This window comes from Trichosurus vulpecula, chromosome 7, assembly GCF_011100635.1.
Source record: "Trichosurus vulpecula isolate mTriVul1 chromosome 7, mTriVul1.pri, whole genome shotgun sequence".
Taxonomy (NCBI): domain Eukaryota; kingdom Metazoa; phylum Chordata; class Mammalia; order Diprotodontia; family Phalangeridae; genus Trichosurus; species Trichosurus vulpecula.
In genome coordinates this window covers 145,627,703-145,648,695 of record NC_050579.1, presented here as the reverse complement: position 1 = coordinate 145,648,695, position 20,993 = coordinate 145,627,703, and the positions used below count along the sequence as shown (strand labels likewise).

At 38.3% G+C, this 20,993-nt stretch overlaps 1 protein-coding gene across 1 annotated transcript in view; it reads right to left on the bottom strand.

Moving 5' to 3' along the window:
- The window catches only part of MCM9 (minichromosome maintenance 9 homologous recombination repair factor), a 175,911-nt gene extending 156,233 nt beyond the window's left edge, over positions 1-19,678 (bottom strand). Inside the window, exons 1-2 of the mRNA XM_036768640.1 lie at positions 19,375-19,678; positions 235-548 (exon numbers count right to left, since the gene is read on the bottom strand). Of these exons, the coding sequence (XP_036624535.1) occupies positions 235-548; positions 19,375-19,678 (618 nt within the window). The remainder of the gene's footprint in view (positions 1-234; positions 549-19,374) is intronic.
- Between the last annotated feature and the right edge of the window lie 1,315 nt (positions 19,679-20,993).

Below are 20,993 nucleotides of genomic sequence, written 5' to 3'. Positions count from 1 at the left end.
TGAACCCAGGTCGTTGTCATCATCATTTTCTTCTCTGTCGTCATCATCACTGATACAATTTACATAGCATCTACTATGTGCTAGCCAGCATTTTACAATCATTATCTTATTTGAGCCCAGCTCTCTATCCTCTTAAAAAAAAAAGTGAGAGCCTTACTATAATTAAGAGCAAAAAAGATTGTATTTCTTCAAATTAATGTATGTCCTTCCTTCCATATTTCCCAGTTTTCTTACCTGTTCCTGAATTTTTATTTCTTGATAATCTCTACAGCGTGTAGAAGATGCTGAGCCTGAGAGACAGGTGAATTTAGAAGAACTGCAGCCTTCTTTGTTGGGGCATGATGATGGACGGCAGAATGTATAATACTGCTCAAAGTCAGCCTTGACAACAAAAACATGTTTGCATTTGTTACACATGTAATCCCGTTCATACTCCAGGACCTTCACCATACTGGTACGAATGACCGTTCCAGTGACAGATAAAAAGTGTCCCACATCTTTGGTTTTAGGAATACGCTCTCTCATCAGCTCAGGACAGACTGGTAGACCTGATAAGTGAAAAGTATCAACAGTCACTTCATCTTGTGATGTCTTACCATATGTGAAAAGTGTATTGTTCAAATTTGGAGGCAAAATTCTACAGATCTCTCTCAAACAAAAACATTTTTGTATTTTGCTTAAGAAACAATTTTAAAAGAATCATAGAATCTATTTCATTAATAGAGAAATCATTTCTTTCACAACATGGCTAATGATTTGCATAAGTATGACCTATATCAGACTGCTTGACATTGGGGAGAGGGAAGGAGAAAAATTTGGAACTCATAATCTTATAAAAAACATGCTGAAAACTATCTTTAAATGTAATTGGAAAAAATAAAATACTATTTACAATTTTTTTTTAAAAATAGAGGAACCATTTGAACTTTTTATTTTCAAAAGCTGAACACAGATGCTAAAAGCCTATAGCTAGATTTTACAATGAATGTAATGAAACCTAATACTTTACAACTTCAAAAACTTCACAGAATTCTGCAAGGGAGTGTTGCTACCTCTGAAAGAACAAGGCCTGAGTTTGACAAATATATCTCCCCTCCATTACAGAGGACTAATATATTCCTTACGCCCCCAAACATTACAACAGTCAATGATTTAATCACTGAACTACCAAGCTGAGTAACAATGTGTTAACACTTTGAATAAGCAAATGGCACTCAATGTTCTCAAAAGCTATTGTTTCTTTTAGTTTAAATCAAGTTTCTGCATAAATTTGGTTGCATGTTTTTACTAACTAAGCAGAGAAAGTTTTGCATTAATTTGCAGGTTTACCCTTGGCATCACCTTTTCCTTTCACAAGCTTATGTTTCTTTATCCTTCAGAAAGTGAAGGCAAATGATACTGTGGAGAGAGCTACAGGGCTTCCCGTGCTTAATGAAGAACGTGGGAGGAGAATGACAGGAACAAAACAAAGAGCAGGAGGGACAGCAGCAAGGTACAGCCAGGAGGGAAAACCAAAGTATTTTTCATTCAACATTCACTCTATTCATTCTTCACTACTATTCCTGGCATACACATGTCTCTGAAAGCATTTCTGTGTATTAATATAATATGGTTAATTCAGTAAATCCGTGCTGGTATTCTTTATTGATACAACTGAATAGAAACACTACAATTCACAGAACTTTTCCTTGAAACCAGGCTCTGTCCTAACATTCACATGATTTCTATTCTAGGTAAGACATCATCTCTTGGTTTCTTGTCGTGTGTAGAACCCCTGTTTCACAAATAACACATGGGAGGCACTGGAGTTTTTGGTCTCCAGTCTCTAACAGGTTTACTCTTGATCTGTTCAGACAGGAAGTACAGAAAGACAGCTTCAGAGGGATTAATAAGCTTGCTTTATTAGTCTACTCAAAAGGGTTGCTGATAATGGGAGCACCAACTCCTACAGCATTCCCTAATCACCCTTCTTGCATGCACCAGTGAGAGGGGTGAGGGGGAACCAACTACCCCAATGCCTCATCGAGGTCAATTGAGATAGGCACAGCATTCTAGCTTGTGCGCTCCACTAAATTCCCTCAAGTCTCAATTCAGGCTGGCTGAGGCAGGTACATGCATTCCTCTATGCATTACCCAAATCCCAAATGGGTTCCCCACTTACTGACCAGTGCCCGCTTGCTTTATAGGGCAACAGACAAAGAAGGCACATTGCCAGCAATAGCCTCACAAGTTAACTTTAGCAATACTGTCATTCAGCACAAGTGTAGTTAAGTATCACATTATGTCACCCTTATATCTCACTGCGCAACCGTGGAGATGTTTACAAGTCATACGCCTGGGAAATATTATCTAACACCTGGAAACTAGAGATTGTCATGGCCATGGAGCCTGGGAAACTAAACTCTAAAAAGGATAACAAAGTCCTCCTTACTTACATCTCCCAAAATGGTGTCTGTTGCTTGATTTACCTAATCAGAATAAATAATGTCAACATAGCTCAACAATTCTGGTAGTCTTACTTACTATTCTTTAGTTCCCCAGACTTTCCACTGAAGTTTGGGAGTTAATAACATTTTAAAAATAATTTTCAAAGAGTCACTAAATGTCCTCAAATATAACAGCTGATTGATACTAAAATGAAAAATGTGATATTTAAACAAATCTATTCTCTAAAGTATCTGAAAATCTTCCCACAATTATTACTAACATAATTATTGCTTCTCACAATTCTTATGACAGAAGAGAGAAAGGAAGCAAAAAGATGGAAAAAACACAAACCAATTAGGATTTCTCAAACTGGCCACTATTCTGTTTGGAACATTGACATGAAGCCCCATTCTTGTTTCCTTCCAAGTTCCTTCATTTGAACTCTCCTTAACCACTGCTTCCAGTGTAAACCAATTCCCTTAGGATCTGACTTTTATAAGCCTTGAATTCACATTCTCTCCCTAACCTAAGTTTGCCCTCCCCAATTCATCCCTTCTGCTAGCTTCCTTCTACCATGCCTTGTGGAATTCCTGTTCCACTGTAGGCAAATTCCCCTTAATCTTACAACTTTTCCTTCTCTCTTTCCTTCACATCATTATCTTAACTGAAACCTGCTTCTCTCCTGAAGAGTTATCATTCCCAGCTGTGTACTCCTGCTGAGAGGAACAAGGATCAGTCCAATAGTAAGCTTCTGGGGGCTTGTATCCCCAGAGTCCAGCACAGTACCTAGTATTTAACAAATGGTTCATAGACTTTTAGATCTAAAGCTGGGGGGGACCTCAGAGGCTAGCTAGTCTAACCACTTTCAAGGGGAGGGGTGAAGGCCCTGGGAGATTTAGTGACTGGATCTGGGTTACACAGCTTTTAAGTATCACAAGCGGAGTTTGAACCTGTCCTCTGATTTCTGAGTCCTCTGGAATCATGGGTATCACTGAATTGATCAGAGTTCCTAAGTCTTTCAAAATCTTTGTTTTTACAATACTGCTATTATAGTATGAATTGTTCTCCTGGTTTTGCTCACTGCACTCTGCACCATCAGTTCAAAGTGAGGTTTAAGAGATGCACTTCTCCCCTCCCCACTTCTTTGTTTATATAAACATATACTTTCATCCCTTGGTAAGAAGCCTCTCCCCATTTCTTCCCTACCTTTTTAAAAAAAATGTACCCCCCCCACACACACATTGTCCCTTTACTTTCTCCTTTTAAGATAAAGCAAAACAGAAACCATGCCTAGAGCCTCCATCTTATTTGATTCCTTCTATGACCCCTGCTGCTATCACTGTTCTTACAGGACTCTTGTATCATTTTCTTTCCTGATCTCTATCCCCTTTGAATGTAAACACTTCACCCTTACAAAGGTCTTTCTGATTGCTCACTTGTATTCATCTTTTTATGATTCTCTTTACTCCTGTGTTTATATTAAAAAGTTTCTAATAAGCTCTAGTCTTTTCATCAAGGATGCTGGGAAGTCCTCTATTACGTTCTATTCCACTGTAAGGTTATACTGTTTTTCTGGGTAAATTATTCTTGATTATAGACATACACCGAATGCTTTCTGGAATACTGTATCCCATACACTCTGCTCCTTTATGGTTGTAGCTGCTAAATCATACATGATCCTGACTATAGTTTCTTAGGGCTTAAACGCTTCCTGATTGCTTATGGTATCCTTCCTTTGACTAGAAACTCTAGATTTGGGCGGTAACATTCTTAGGAGTTTTCTTCTTGAAGTTCCTTTCAGAGTGATCAGTGGATTCTTTCTTTTTTCACTTTGCCCTACTTTTCTTTCATGACTTCTTGAACATGATATCCAGCCTCTTTTTTTTTGTTTTGTTCATTACTTTAAAAAGGTAGTCCAATGATTCTTAAATTCTCTCTACCTGATCTATTTTCCAGGTCAATTATTTTTTACATGATACTTTATATTTTCTTCTATTTCTTCAATCATATAACTTTGTTTTATTATTTCTTATTGTCTCATGTAGTCATTAACTTCTGTTTGGTCCACTCTTAATTTTTAGTGAATCTGTTACTTGGCAAGATTTTCTATCTCTTATTCCAATTTTCATTTCAAGTCTCTCCTCCATAGCTCTTCTTTCATTTTTTTTTAAATCAATGAAAGTCCGTCTTCTCTCCTACCCATGTCCTCTTCTCCCCCAATGAGAAAGAAAACCAAGACTCCTGTTACAAATCTGTATAGTCGAGCAAAACAAATTCCTATCTTGGCCATCTCTGAAAAAATGTCTCACTCTGCAATCTAAGTCCATCACCCTCACCGTGAGGTGGGTAGCATGTTTCATCAACTCATTTCTTCCCTCTATTGCTCTCATTTCATTTTATAATACCTTTTAAACTCAATTTTAAAAACACAACATTTTTTCTAAAAAGTCTAACTGCTCTTGTGGGCAAGCAGTATCATTTTTTCCAGAGATCTGCTTTGGACAATCCATCACTGATGGACTAGCTGGGGCTGAATCTGTGAACACAGTCCCTCTGGGAGACACCCTTGTGCTGCTTTCCTAGATCTCTGAGTCCAAGATCTACTCTGGCCAATACTAAGTTAGGGGGCTCTGAGCCCAGACTCTTGGACCCACTGGAGGACCTTTCATTGTAGACTTGGGATTAAGTCTGTGATTGGCACTAGGCATATTAGTGCTACTAGCCTAGCTCAGAGCTTGGGGCACTGAGTCTTTCTTAGTCCCCATTTACAGGCCTGGGCATCCTGCTGACCTACCTCAAAGCTTTATGTGACTCCTTGCTGTTGGCTTGGGCCCAAAGCTGAGTCTATGGTCAGCTTTGTGCTCTGAGCTCTGGATGCTGAATCCATAATCCTGGCTCACCCTTGTTTTATGGTTCCTGGCTTGGTCACAACTATAAACTGAAATTTGTGATTTGGATTGGAAAAATTGCCTACTGTAGTTTCTCCTTATTTTTCCCAATCACTACTCTGTCCAACATTCTTCTTAGATCATTACTGGAGTAGTTGTAGGGGGAGCTAGGTTCTATTGCTTTCTTCTATTCCGTCATCTTGGCTGGTCTCTTTTCTTTCTATTCTTAATGTGACCGCTGCAGTCTAAGTTCTTATCACTTCATGCTTAACTCCTTAGATAGACCTCTACATGGTTCCCCTGCCTCCAGTCCCTTCCCTTTCTAAGCTAACCTTTTCTAATAGATCCAAAATACCACCACTAGATCAATCTTTCTAAAATACCTATTTAATCATGTCATTCTCTTGCTCAAAAAATTTTTAGTAAGAATCAGACACAATTGAAATGACCAAGCAACAAAACTGCTTACAAGATAAAACACAACTCTTCAATCTGCCACTCAAGGCCCTCCACAATCCAGGTGTACCCTGCTTACCCAACCTTATCTCCCCCATTCAAGATCAACGAATAACACAGTTATTATTATATTATATATTGCATAAATTATATTATGATATATATCATGCAGATATGATATGATATGATATATATGTTATGATATGATATGATATATATGTTATATGCCAGGCACTGTTAGAGGTGCTGACGACCTCTCTGTTTTGGTCAATCTAGACACGCCCCTCCAAAAATCATGTTCAGTCTAGACTCCAAGACTAAAGTCATACTTCTCCTTCCAACTGAAATGTCCTTTCTCCTCATCTAAATCCTATCTATCCCACAGATCCTAGCTCAAGTTTTACTTCTTTTATAAGACCTTCTTTAACAGATCCATTCACCCTCTAGTTTCCTCCTCTTCTCAAATCTCAAACCAGGTATTATTACTTAACTGCTTCATTTGTGTACAGTGTTTCCCTAACTGGGTTGTTTGTGCATGTATGGAAGGTATAACATATTATATTCTTTTGTATTACATACAATGCCATTCACAGAATCACAAAATTTGAGAGTTGGAAAAGACTTCGAAGTCCATCTAGTCCAATCCATACATGAAAAGAATCTCCAACAAGGAGAAAGAATATATCAAGCAAGAAATCATTTAGCACCTGCTAGAAGATCTTTAAGGAAGGGGAACCCAGAAAATCTCTAGATGATACATTCCATTTTTGAATTGGAATAATTGTTTGGAAGTTTTTCCTGAAATCAAACCTAAAATTGGCCTCTTTGCAACTTCTACCAATTGCTTCTTATTCTGTCCTCCAGAGATACACAGGATAAATCTAATTCCATTTCCACATGACAACCCTTCAAATACTTGAAGATAGCTATCAAATCCCTCAAGTCTTCTCTTCTCCAGGTTAAACAAGCCCAGTCTCTTAAATGATTCTCATATGGCACAGATTCAAGATCTATTAGAATCTTGGCTGTCTTCCTTTGAACATTCTCTAGCTTACCAATATCCTCCTTAAACCATGGTGCCCAGAACTGAACACAATACTCTAGAAAAGGTATGACAAGGACAGAGCACAGGGAAACTATCACCTTCCAATTTCTAGAAGCTAGTCTTCTCTTGACTTCTACATCACTGCTGACTCATAATGATTTTGCAGTTCACCAAAACCTCCAGATCTTTTTCAGAATGCCTATCAAACCATGACTCCCCCATCTCATACTTGCGAAGTTGATTTCTGTACTCAAGAGTAAGGCTTTACGTTTGTCCCTATCAAATTTCATCTTCTTTGATTCAGTCTAATGCTTTAGCTTGTCAACATCTTTTAAGATCCTGACTATTAACCACCATGTTAGCTATGTCTTCCAGCACTGTGACATCTGCAAAACTAATGACAATACCATCTAGGCCGTTAGCCAAGTCACTGGTAAAAGTGTTAAACAGCTCAGCAGCCAAAGTAGATTCCTCAGGTACTCTACTACTCCTGCCATGATGACATGGAACCGATAACAAATATTCTCTTTAAGTATGATTGCTACCCAACTAGTTCAGAGTCTATCCCAAAAGACTAGTAAAAGATCCTTTATCAAAAAAGCTTTGCTAAGATCTGGGTTAACCACATCCACAGCATTTCCTTCAACTACTAGTTTAGTAACCATATTTTAAAAAGTTAATAAAGTTAGTTTGACATGTCTTAATTCTTGATGAAGCAATACTGGTGCTCTGTAATCACAGCTTCCTTTTCTAGGTATTCACTAACCATCTTATTAATGGTTTGTTCTAGAATTTTCCTAGGAAACAAAATTCTCTAGTGTATAGTTTGTACTCTGTTCTCTTCTTCTTAAAAATGGGATCCTACTTATCTTTCCTTTGAAATATGCCTTCCCCAAACCTAGAGTGTTTGCCAGGCTATGCCCAGATTTTCTTTCCTTCTCCATCACAAAATCTAGGAGGGAATGATCACTTACCCTGGGTTTCCCATCATTTCTCTCCTAGCAACCACTTACTCCCTGTTACTGACAATCAGCTCTAGGACAGAATTTCCACTTGTTTCTTCCAACTTTTAAAGGATGCAATTACCACTAAAGCAAGGCACGTCATGGCACATGCTTAATAAAATACATGAGGGAAAAAAATGACTAAAAGGCCTGGGAAAGAAGAAAAAGAAAGAAGAAACTACTGGTCAGGGCACAAAACTCAAGAGGAATACAACCGCTAGAAGTTGTGATGTAAAAATTATCTTCCAATAAAAGATAATCTTTCAACCTCTGGAAATTTGATTCATCTTTCAGCAGAACCATTAATCTTAAAGCTCTCCAAGCTAAAACCTTTTTGCTTAGTAGGAAAAGAACCTGGATACAACATTAATAGGGGGTGTACCTGAGATTTCACCTCATACCCAGCAAAGGGAAAAAGATGAAAAGTATATAATAAATATAGAGGAGCATGAAAAAAACATGAACCAAGGCACAGTGAAATAAGTAGAGCCTGGAAAACAACACAAACAATAACTACAATGATGTAAATGGAAAGAACAACAAAACAACCAAAATTGAATAATGAAAATCGTAATGACCAAGCTTGGTCCCAAAGAAGAGAAGCGATAAAGATACCTTCTCCTGCTTCTTTGCAGGGGAGCACACATGACTGTGAATATCAGACTTTTTCATGTATGTACATATGTATGTATCAGTAATTAAGGTGGGACTTTCTTTTATTGCTTTCTCTTTTAGCACTTGTTTAATCAAGTGCCATTGAAGAGTCTGGCCTTTGTTTCTTTGATTGGATCAGGAGTCTTTGATGACCTCCTTCCCTCAAGGAAAAGCCTGGTTTGCATGGGTTTGAGTCACATGTTTTTGATGCCAGAGGCTTTTAGGCCACCTGGGTTTGTGTCACATATTGTGACACCCTTTGACCCTGAACAGGATATATAAACCCAGAGGTTGGTGTTTTCCCTTGGGGCTCTCAGTCACTGGAACAGTGGCGTAGGACTCTGGGCTGTTTGAAGAGACACCCAGCTTGTAAACCTAGATGTTGATGCTTTCCTGGTAACTATGAATTGTGATTTGGTCTGTTTATGTTGTGTATGCTTGTAGTTTGTTTGTATTTGCTCTGAAGCTCAGGTTGCTGGCTTTTCCTCCTGAACTGAGTTTATATATATATGTTTGATTTAAGTAAGATTGTTAACCCCTTAACGTTGCTTTCCTTAGTAAAGCAGATCAAAAGAACCTGTGTTGGCAGCTTTCTGTGTGTTGGTTGTTGTGCTACAATATATTAGTTTCAAGTCAAAGTTCATCTTTATTTGATGTCTGGCAGCCTCTTATTTTTAGATATTTGGGGAAGCTGCTTTTTGGGCTGGTACCTTCTGGGCTGGCCCCTTCTAGCCTTAGGCTTTCAGATCCTTCTGATCTGGGCTTTCTTTTAGCCCTTGACGTTCTTAGTGGGAATTTTTTTGGTACAGACCTTTGGTAGAAGCAGGCGCTGTCTTCTAGGCTACCCCCATCTTAGGATATGTCTTTGGAGCAAATTGTCTTTTGGAGCTTCTTCACACTATGCTTATGCTTGATATTTGTTTCACATTTTTTTTGGCCTTCACAACTTTTAAAAATTTCTCATTTTGACTTTCCTTTCTTTAGCTGCAATCTTCTTGGCCTACCTTGTAGCTGTCCATTTTGAATTGATAGTTTCTTTCAAGCAGCCTAGACATATTTCTGACAAGCACTGTGCAGAACCTGAGAACAAAGTCTGTGAGATGCATACATTTGAATGGCTTAGCCTGCCATCTTACAACACTGCAAGGTACCAATACCAAAGCCCTGTTCTGATGATGGTGATGATAATGAATAGCAGCTGGCATTTCTATGCTGCTTTACGATTTATAAAGCACTTTACACATGTTAACATGTTTACACATGTTTACACATTTGATCTTCATAACAATCTTGTGAGGTAGGCACTTTTATTAAAAGTACATTGTACAGATGGGGAAACCGAGGCAGAAAACAGTTAAATGAATTACCCAGAGTCACAAAACTAGGAAGTGTCTGAGGCAGGATTCAAATTCAGGTAACTTGTCCAGGGTGACACAGCTAGTAAATATATATGATCCATATATGATCCAAGTGCCTCCAGCACTTATAACAGCTACCAGTTTGAAAACATATGAGCCAAAGGAAATGAAAACCACCAGCCAATTTCTACTTAGTGCTTGAATATGGGCTGTGTGCTATGAGGCACACAGTTAATACACTATTAACTGTTCTGTGCCCCATGTTTCTCCTCTCTAAGTAAGGGACCCAATCACAGTACACTGTCTCAGATAATCTGTGCTACCCAGGAAGGTAGAACCCAGGCCTTCTCTCCTCCCATGCAAGCCTGGGGCTGGCACTGGGGATGAGGTCAAGTATCACAGCTCTACAGGTTAGTTATGTTTAACTTTTTTTCTTCCTTTTAAAAATTCTTCATTGTAATGAATGGCTCTCTAGGACAATATGAGAGAAGGAGACAGTGGGAAATGTAGAAGTAAAAACAAAACACATCATTAATTTTTTTTTAATTTAGGGTATAATCTCTGACAAGTTACTTCATCCTTTTGTGTTTCAGTTTCTTCTGAATAATTTCATCTGTAAAATTAATATAACTTCCCTATCCATTATAAGAACAATTTTAAATATAGAATTAGATTTACATTCAATCTGCACACATGGAATTTTAAAATTTTAAATTAATCAAAGTGGTTTGCTCCAGTATGTAGTTCATATTCCTCCAGGTCACTTGTATGCATTCATTTCAAGATCTGATTAGTTTATTTTATTTTGCATAATGAGACAACTGTATTAAGACAAACCAATAATAACTTAGGGAAGGACATTTTTTAATTTTCAGCACTTTTTTTGTTAAGACTTGGATCTCACAGTTACTTTAAATCAAATTTATTAAAGAAAGACATTGAAATATGCTAGGAAAAACTGATCTTTCTCATGCAAAAACCCTTCAAATAAGAAGGCTATGATGAACATTAATTCATTCTAATCCTACTAATGTCTAATTGCATATATTCTTCAGATTCTACAATGAGGCAGAAAAATGTCAAATCTCCAAGGTCAGACACTAAGCCATCATAAGAACTGAATATAAAAACTGTTAATGCTCTTTGGCATGTAGGCTATCAGGACAGAGGAATTACAGGAATTTCATAAGTTTTATCATGTGAGTTAATGAGAGAAGTACATCCATCATTTTAGATAACACATAAATGTCATTTCTCCCCCATTTACTTCCCTCTTCTTGTTATAGTTCAATGCCTTTCACAGAGAAATCACATACTCTGAGTTGGAAAGGCCCTTAGAGGTTATCATCATCTTAACTGACATTCACAAAGCAATTTAAGGTTTACAAAGTACTTGACATTCATTATCCTATTTTAGCCTCACAACAATCCTGTGAAGTAGATATTATTATCCCCACTTTATGGACAAGAAAACTTCATAATGAAGTGACTTTCCCAGGGACATACAGCTTGCAAATACCACAGCTAAGTCCTTTTAACACCCAGTCAGTCAATCAACCAACAACCAAGTGGCTACCACAGGCTTTCAGCACTGCACTAGGGGCTGGGGATACAATGGCAGCAGGGGCAGGATGGAAGTCTCTGACAGCAAGCCACTTGCATTCTAAAGTAGGTGAAAATGTGACACATTCTAGTATATGCAAAATAAAATGCAGGGTAATGGGGTGAAGAAGGCACCAGGAACTCGAAGATCACAAAAGGCCTCATCTATAAGAGACAGTGTTTGAGCTGAACTTTGAAGACAATTTGGGGTATTTCAAAAAGCAGAGGTAAGGATGAAGTGCATTCCAGGGAGGTCGGAGAGTTTGTGCAAGGCTGCAGATGGGAGATGGAATGTCATGGGCGAGAAACAGTTTGGTCAGTTTGGTTGGATCGAAGAGTGCACTACAGGTAGTAACGTGTAATAAATAACCCCAGTAAAGGCAGGTTGTAAAGGGCTTTAAATGCAAGTAGGGGAGTATAATATAATCACAACACAGCCATGCCTGCTCCTACTGTGCTACTCATCCTTTCCTACCAAAAAATGAAACACTTGAATGGAAAGGGCTTACTCACCAACCACTTAGTATCACCAACCACTGTCTGACAGTAAAACTTTCCTGCTGAGGGGCCCCTGCTGCAGCCAAGAGGAGGAGGGGGTGGGGAAAGCCTGTAGCCGCTGCAGGGTACTGGAGGGGGTTAGGTCAGAACCATCTTAAGGGGCCCATTCCCACAGTAGTCCCACAGGAGCCTGGCAGCAAGAGGAGGGCAAAAAAGCTGAATGCTGAAGGTGGCAGTAGAGTTTTGCTAGAGATAGACTTAAGATTGGCTATGAGAAGAGAGGGAAAAGGGATTATAACCCTTCTTCCCATCCTCCAAATAACTGATCACATACCCCTTGAGTCATTCCACAGCTCTCATTTGAAGACTACCGAACTACTCCGCATCCTTCTATCTTTCCCACATGAATATCATGAAGACTTTAATAAATGTTTCACCAAGCTATATCTACAGCATTCCCCTGCAGTAACTGTCAAAAAAGGGAATCAATTCAGTAACTATCAAAAAAGGAAATAAGTTAGTCTCACATGACCTGTTTTGTGGCACAGTGAATAGAGCATGGACCTAGAGTCAGGAAGATTTGAATTCAAATCTCCCTTCAGATACTTCCTAGCTATGTGACCCTGGCCAAGTCACTTAACTGTGTGCCTCAGTTTCTTCATCACAAAATGGAAACAGTAATAGCACCTATCTCCCAGGGTGGTTATGAGCATAAAATGAGGTATCTGCAAAGCTCTTTCAAACCTTAAAAGCACTACATAAACGGTAGCTATCATTATGTGATGATAATGAGGAAGCCAAGCTGGCTTCTTTTTATAATCACTGCTTCCTTTTTAAAATGTTCTCCAGCCATTCCTTTGGTAATACACTCTAGAATTTGGCCAGCCATCAAAGTCATGTTCACTGGCCTATAGCTTGCAGATTGCTTCCTCCCCCCTCCCTTCCTGGCTTTCTCTTTTAACATCAGGACATTTTCTCCTCTTCAATTCTAATACAAAGACAATTCCATCTGTAGCTCTGAGGATTACTGGGGCAACTAGAATTTAATTATCTCAACACAGCCTTAGATAGCCATCTAAGGTTGTGACATTTAAAAAACTACTATCTAAAAATTATTAAAATTCACCTCAGTTCCCCTGAATGCCAATCCATGTGCAACCCTATTACAAAGGAAAAATTCTTAATTCCAGTTCACAATGACCTAGTGCTCTGATGGATGAAAACTAACCATGCTCGTAATTTTTATCCCAGTGAGAAAATTTCCAGATGCTTTTATTTCACTTAAATCAGGTGGCTCATCTTTTTGGAATTTTACTGAATTAACTGTTCCAGGATATCTTAGAACAATCTTTTTACATCTGTAACACTATATCACTATTTTATTTAAGCAACACTTCCCCACTATCAGTAAACTGGTATAGCATATGTTTCTCCTTTAAATGAAACAACCTAACCTAAATGTTGCTCACATATGACACTCCATCTCCCATGTCATCCCAGGCTCCTGCCCTGGCCATCTCCATGTGTGAAAAGAACTCTCTCCCATAAAAATCCCCATTTCCAACCTCGAAGATATACTCGCTTCCTCCAAATCAAGCACCAACTTCCACATGAAAGCCTTTCCTGATGCCCCATCTGCTAGTACCCTCCCCCTCAGCAGTCTTATATTTATTTTGTATTTATTCTACATATACACTTCTCTTCCAGTAGAATCTAAGCTCCTGAAGAGTAAGGATTGTTTAATTCTTTTTAAGTGTATCCCCAACACTTAGCACCATACCTGGCACACTGTTGTTCAGTTGTGTCTGACTCTACATGATTGTCGATGGGGTTTTCTTGGCAACGATGATGGAGTGGTTTGTCATTTCCTTTTCCAGTGTGGCCCCATTTTACAGATGAGGAACTGAGGCAAATAGGGTTTAAGTGCCTTGCCCAGGGGCACACAGCAAGTATCTAAGGCCAGATATGAATTCAGATCTTCCTAACTGCAGGCCCAGTGTTCTACTCATTGTGCCTCTTAGCTGCTCACCAAGCACACAGTTTGTGCTTATGCAACAGTTGTTGACTGATTCTCTTCCAAGGCAGTCTTGCACTTAAGGGCAGCATTAATAGTTAAGGGGCAGCTAGGTGGTGCAGTGGAGAGAGTGCCCGCTCTGGAATGAGACACATCTTCCTGAATTCAAATCTGGCCTCAGACACAAGTAGTTGTGTGACCCTGGGCAAATCACTTAACCCATTTAACTCAGTTTCCTCATCTGTAAAATGAGCTGGAGAAATGGCAAGCCGCTCCAGTATCTCTGCTAAGAAAGCACCAAATGGGGCTATAAAGAATCAGACACAACTGAAATGACTAGTTGTTAAATACATTTTCCCTAAATTAATATTAAATATGCAACATCTCAGTGCTCCTAGTTCTGGCTGCTGGGGCCAAGCAGAAAAAGTCAAAGTCCTTCAAACATTTGAAGATATCAGTTACAGCCCTTCTTTATCCCATATCTTTTCTTCTCCAGGCTAATTGTCCCCAATTCTTTCAACTAATCTTTATAAGGACATAGTCTCTAGTAGCCTTACCATCCTGGTTGCTTTCATATGATTTATAGCTGAAAGGAACATCAGAAATCATCTAATCAAACTTATTTCTTTTATAAATGGGAAATTGAAGTCAGAGAGGAAGTGCTGTATCCAAGATCATACAGACTGAAAGTGAAAAAGTTGGGATTTAAACCCAAGACCTCTAATTCTAAATCATTTCACTAAACTACACTCCTCACAGTTGAGGTCATAAAATATTTGTGACCTAAGATTATAAAGTAATTACTTTTCTACTTTCTTCACTGTTCTTGTTTTTAAGATCCTCCTGACTACCTGAACAAAATTCAACTGAATTCTCAAACTACTGACAAAAAAGAATCAAATCCGATACAAAAGGGGATCCAGAGGTACCAAGCTTCATCAAACCAAGAAACAGTGCATTATCACAAAATCTCATCATAACAAAACAATTTGAATTGATGCTTACTTAGTAGGAAAGATACTACAAGGGGATCTTATTTGGAAAAGATTAAGAAAATAGTCAACAAAAATCAAGGGAAACCTAAACTTTTTTATCTCAACATTTCAATAACTTGAGATAGGGTCCCCTTTAAGCCATGGTGCCAGAAGGGACTACCTAAGTGGTCTACCTGCATTTGTTGCCTTATGAGAGGTGTGCCTATTTAATCAGTAAAACTGAGATTCAATTGAATTCGCATTTATGAGGTATCTACTATGTATATGTGTAACAACAATGTTGCTAGCAGCTGCTGTGTAGGTGAAAGACCAACAACAAGAGCACACAAGAGGAATGCTAACACAGATTCTTTGATCCACTTTTCTAAGGAAAGCAACTTTAAGGGGTTACAATCTTACTTTAATTAAGCATGCATATATCATCCACTTAGTTCAGGGGAGAAAACCAGCATGCTGAACTTCAGAGAGTATACAAACAGAAAATATAAGCATACATTATATAAACAGCAAAATAACACAAATCAGCAGACAAGCTTCTAGCTGGCTGATCAAGACATTACATACATAGTTACCAAAAAGAGAAGCACCAACATCTGGGTTTTCAAAGATGGGGGCTCTTAACAATGGCTACCCAGAGTCTCGTCTGGTCAAATCACATGACACTCTTCCACTGCGTGAGAACCCCCAACAACCTCTGATCTTATATACCCTTCTCAGGGTCAGAGGGCGCCACAACCATGCGACTCAAACTCATGTGAACTAGGTTTTCTTGTTTTTAAGCAGGTCATCAAAGACTCTTGATTCAATCAAAGAAACAAGAGCAAGACTCACCAAAGGCATTTGATTACCTCAGTGCTGAGAAGGACTCAAAAAAAAACAACAAAAAGTCCCACTTTGCTTGCCATTACATTTGAAAGGCAAGACTCAAAGGTACTTGATTACCTTAGCATTCCAAAAGAGAGAACAGTAAAAACGTCCTACTCTTCTTACTATTACAATATGCTAAGGGATAGGGATTCAAAGACATTTAAAAAAGCAGTTCCTACCCTGAAGGAGTTTGTATTTTATTGGGGAAACAACATAAACCGTTAGTCTATTCAAAGTGCTTTTGGGGAGGGAAGAAAAGAGAAGGCCTTGTGTAAAAAGTGGCATCTGAGCTGAATCCTGAAGGCAATGAAGTATTTCAAGAGGCAAAGGTGAGAAGAGAGTTCCCCAGACATAGAAAACAGCTTTGTGTAAAGTGACAGACATGGGACAGCCTGTATGAAAAACATTAAATAGGCCAGTTTGGCCAGAATGCAGAGTGCGGGGGGGGGGGGGGGGGGGGGGGGGGGGGGCGGGGGGCGGGGAATAGTACATTAACTATGCTAGAAAAATTAGCTAGAGCCAGATTATAAAGGGCTTTAAATAGTAAACAGATGAGTTTATATTTTATGCTATAGGTAACAAGAAACTACTGAAGTTTCTTGAGCCAGGGGAGTTATATTGTCAAACCCCTTCTTTAGGCTACCAATGACTGAATGGAGAAGGGAGAGACTTAAAGCAGGTGGTTATTGCAATAGTTCAGGTAAGTGGTGATAAGGACCTGAGCAAAGGCTATGGCTTCATAATTAGGAAGAAAACAGTTATGAGAGATGAATATAGATATAGAACTTGGCAACTGGGGTGAGGGGGGAATGAAGAGCAGAGGATGGCTCCTAGATTGTGAACCTGGGAGACTGGGAAGTGGTGTCCTCGAGAGAAACAGGAAAGTTAGGGGAGGGGTAAGTCTAAGGGGAAAGGATGATGTGTTTTATTTTGGTTATGTTCAGTTTGAGAGGCCAAGGGGACAGCCAAATAACAAAGAGTAGGAAAAATCTCAGAAATTTTTTACATTTTCATGAATCCAATTAACACAATCTTCCTAACACCAGAGTACCTTTGGCTCACGGGCAATAAAATGCTTACTGCTGTCTAACCAAAGCTCTTTTCCCTGAGAGAGACACCAATGGCGGGGCTGCACCAGGGTAATTACACTAAAATGTACAGAGATTTCAGCCTTAGGGGTCAAATACAAGGAAAATGTATGTAGAATAAAAGAATGTTCTTTAACTTAAAAAAAAAATAATTCCCCCTATAACATATCTGAAAACATGGTTATCCACCAATGAATAAAAACACTACCCACCTCCTGAGAGAAGAGTGACAGATTCAAGGTGCAAACTGAGATATACCTTTTTGAACAGACAATATGGGAAACTGTTTTTGTTAGACTACTGAACACTGGTTATAAGAGTTTTTTTTTCTTTTTTTTTTTCCTGAGGGGAGGGGAAGTGGGAGAAGGAAGGAAGGGAAGGAATAATAATTTATATAGAACATACTATGTACCAGGCACTATGCAAACTATACTACCCACTTTGACAGATAGCTCATTTAGGGCAAGGGCACTGAGGATAGGATTGCAAAAAAAAGAAAAAGGAAAGAATGAAAAGTGGGTCGTTAAAGCACAGGAAAAAAAAACAGAAAGAAACAGACAAGACAGACAGCTTTATGTGTTGAAATCATTATATACTTAAAAGAAAAAGGAAGCTATACTTATGAGAATAAGCTATACTTAATTCAATTACAATCCTTTTTATCTGTCTATGTATACCAAAATATTCATTTTAAAAGTTCAGAATAAAAATTAAAAATGTTCAAAGTGATCCAGTATTTGCTTGAAGAGTTCCAAAAGTGAGAAGAGACCATTATATTTCTGGATACATTTAACTGCTAGGAAATTTTTTCTTATGTCAAATTTCTCTTCAACTTTCATGCATTTTTTATGATGGCACTTTCCATACTTGAACTATCATATCCCTCTCCTAAAACCTTCTCCTTTCCAGGCTAAACCCCGCCCCCCCCCCCCCAATTCCTTTAACCATTCCTCATGGAGCAATTCTTCATGAATATCCACATCAACCTTATTAAAGAGCTCCCTCTTTTTTTTCTTCATTGGAATCATTTCAGTTTGTTTTCAGAATTTTATCCTTGAGAGCTTCCCATCCTCTTGGACCAACTTTCTCTGTAAAATATCACACCACGGGATCCCATCTATCTCTTCTCTCAACGTTGTAAAGTCTACCCTCCCAAAATCAAATTAGACTATAACTGACTTTCTTCTCCTTTATGCAATCCACCCTCCACACGACTGTGAAAGTGATATTCCTAAAGCACTAGAACTGACCATGCCACTCTTCTGCTCAAAAAACTCCAGTGGAGCCAATTATCCCTTGTATAAAATACAAAATCCTACTCTTTCTATCCTCTTCCACTGATCAAATTTCAGAAACCTCCTCCTGCGTTACCTCTTCTCTATTTCAGCTCCTTTTTATCAGAGAATCATAACATTTAATAATTGATCTGGTCACATTTTACAGATAAAGATAATGAGGCCAAGGGAACTGAAGTGATTTGCCCAAGTTTTGTTAGTATCAGTCCTGAAGCTCAGGGTTGTTTGCAATGTCTACAGAAACTTCTGAAATTCTTTTCTACCTCCTTGCCACCTTCCTTCATCTCCACCCTAATGTCCCACTTTCCTGATCAATCAATCAATCAATAGTTATTAAGCACCTACTATGTGCCAGACAGTGTGCCAGTGTTTCCAAAGGACCCCCAGGCAAGCTCACTTCACTTCCAGACTTCCATGCCCTTGACAGCTGCCTTGTCCCATGTGAACACCCTTCTCCCTTCTACCTGATTTCCAGCTTCCCCCATCAGAATATAAGGGGAAGACTGACTGTCTTTGCAAACTAGTATTTGTACTCCTAGTGCTTAGGACATGGCCTATGGATAGCAGTGCTTAATAAATTCTGTAACTAGCCATCTAATGTCAAAAATAGAAAGTTATCTTTTAACAAAATTTTGTAGAAGAAATAACCTTTATCAATCTATGTGTCCCAACTGGATATTGGAAAATTTGGTCTCTGTAACCATATCACAGGACCTCCTTTCTAACAAAGTTCTCACGAATAAAACAATCAGTCATTATAATTGATGATGTAAATGCCATTGAATCCTCAGCCCTCCCTCCTTCAAATCAAAGTCAAGTGCAAGTCATGTCAATATTTCCCTGAAGTCATGGTCCTCTTCAAGAATGAAGGACAAACACAACAAGCCATAGAATCCTATCTGTCTCTTATCTTAAAACAGTAACAAGAAACACTAATTAATCCCTTAACTCTTTCTATGATATAGGTATTTCAATTATGATTTAAATTCAGTAAATATTTCTCAACTACCTACCGTGTACTCTGCTAGATTATGACCTCCCCCACTCCCCTGCCCCGGAATACAACATCCCTTTCTTTGTCAGTGGATTTTTTCAATGTAGGAGAAAGCCAGAACACATAAATTCTTTCTAAGAAAGGAAAGATTACTAACTGGAGGGACACTGGGGAAGATAAATGACTTACCTGATATCCTAGCATGAAGATTCTGCTTCATACAAAATTCCCCAGGTGGTGAAAGAGACTGTAGAATTGTCAGGGCTGCCCTTCTTAGGGCACTGTCAAAAATAGGGAGTACTTCATTGGGGAATGCATTGAAATATTCCCCAATTTCCATGTTCGTCTCAAAAAGAGTCATGGCATCAACCACTACAGGATAGTGATTATCTTCATCTCTTTCTTTCAAGATCTGTAAGACTTCATTCTTGTGGTATTCTGAAACATAGGATTCAAACACCTGACCAATCAGGGCCACTTGATCTTTATTCATCTTGGACCTGGATAGACAGAGAAGGATTTTAAAAGAAACAACAATTAACAAAAAGTACACTTCTCTCATATTTTGAAAGTGAAAAACATACAATCTTAGAAAACTTATGGGTCACCATTTTGCATCAGTTTCTATATAAACAAAATGTATTCATTAGCATGTTAAATTCCTCGATTTTTAAAATAACATTCTCAAGAATAGCTTAATTTTCTACCAGAATTAATAAGCATCTCTTTAAAATCAGGAAACTAGAGCCTAAGGGAAAGAATTATTACTTTAGTCCAAAATTTGATCAACTATCTTTCCCTTCTTCGGGTTAATTTATCTTCCTGTTAACTTCTTTTTTCCTCACCTCCTTAGTATCTAATTGAGTCTATGATACACTAAGTACAATTTTGTTTGTTTTGCTTGGCCACATTTTGTACAGAGAGTTAATTAACTCACATTTACACAGGGCTTGAACATTTGTAAATGTTAATGTTCTGACTGGTTAGTTTTATCTTGTGGCAGGCCTGAGTATCTAACCTTATGGTTCCTGATGACCCCTTGGCCATATGGCTGATTTACCTAAATGCCAATAAGTACCGATGTTTATACAGTGCCTTACTTAAAATCTGCAAAGTGGTTTTAAGTAATCATTTAGTTGGTTCTGAATAAGCACATTGTTATGATGCTGCCTCTGCTTATAACCTTTTTACAGGTACTGTGAGCCTTAGAAACTTCTATTTGGAGATTGAGTTCATCCTCAGTCTAATGCACATGGAAAACTGTATCTGTTTTTTCTTTTTCCTCATTTTTTCATAATTACATACTTGCAAATTCAAATAACTGTTTTCCTGATTCTCTTTATTATATGCACAAAGGGTCATAAATTAAAGGCAAGTAATTCTCCCTATGGTCAAATTTGACCAATTAATACAAAAAAAAACCAAGTACATCAGATTTTGAAATTCACGTCTATAATTTTTGAGGGGAGCAAAGATTGTGAAAATGTACCTAGTCATGCTAATACTAATACATTTTAATACTAACATGCTAACATCTTTTTTTTTCTTTCCACAAGCAATAGCAGAGTGTGAGTGATGTTAGAAGGAATTTGGGGAGAGAAGAAAAAGATATGATTTTATTAGCTGGTAACTAGCAACTATATAGTGCTTTAAGGTTTGGAATAAATATCTCATTTGATCCTCATGACAACCCTGGAAAGCAGGTGCTATTATTTCCATTTTTCGGATAAGGAAACCAAGGCAGAGGTTAAGTAACTTACTCAGAGTCAGCCAGCTATTAAGTACCTGAGGGAAGATTGGAAGTCAAG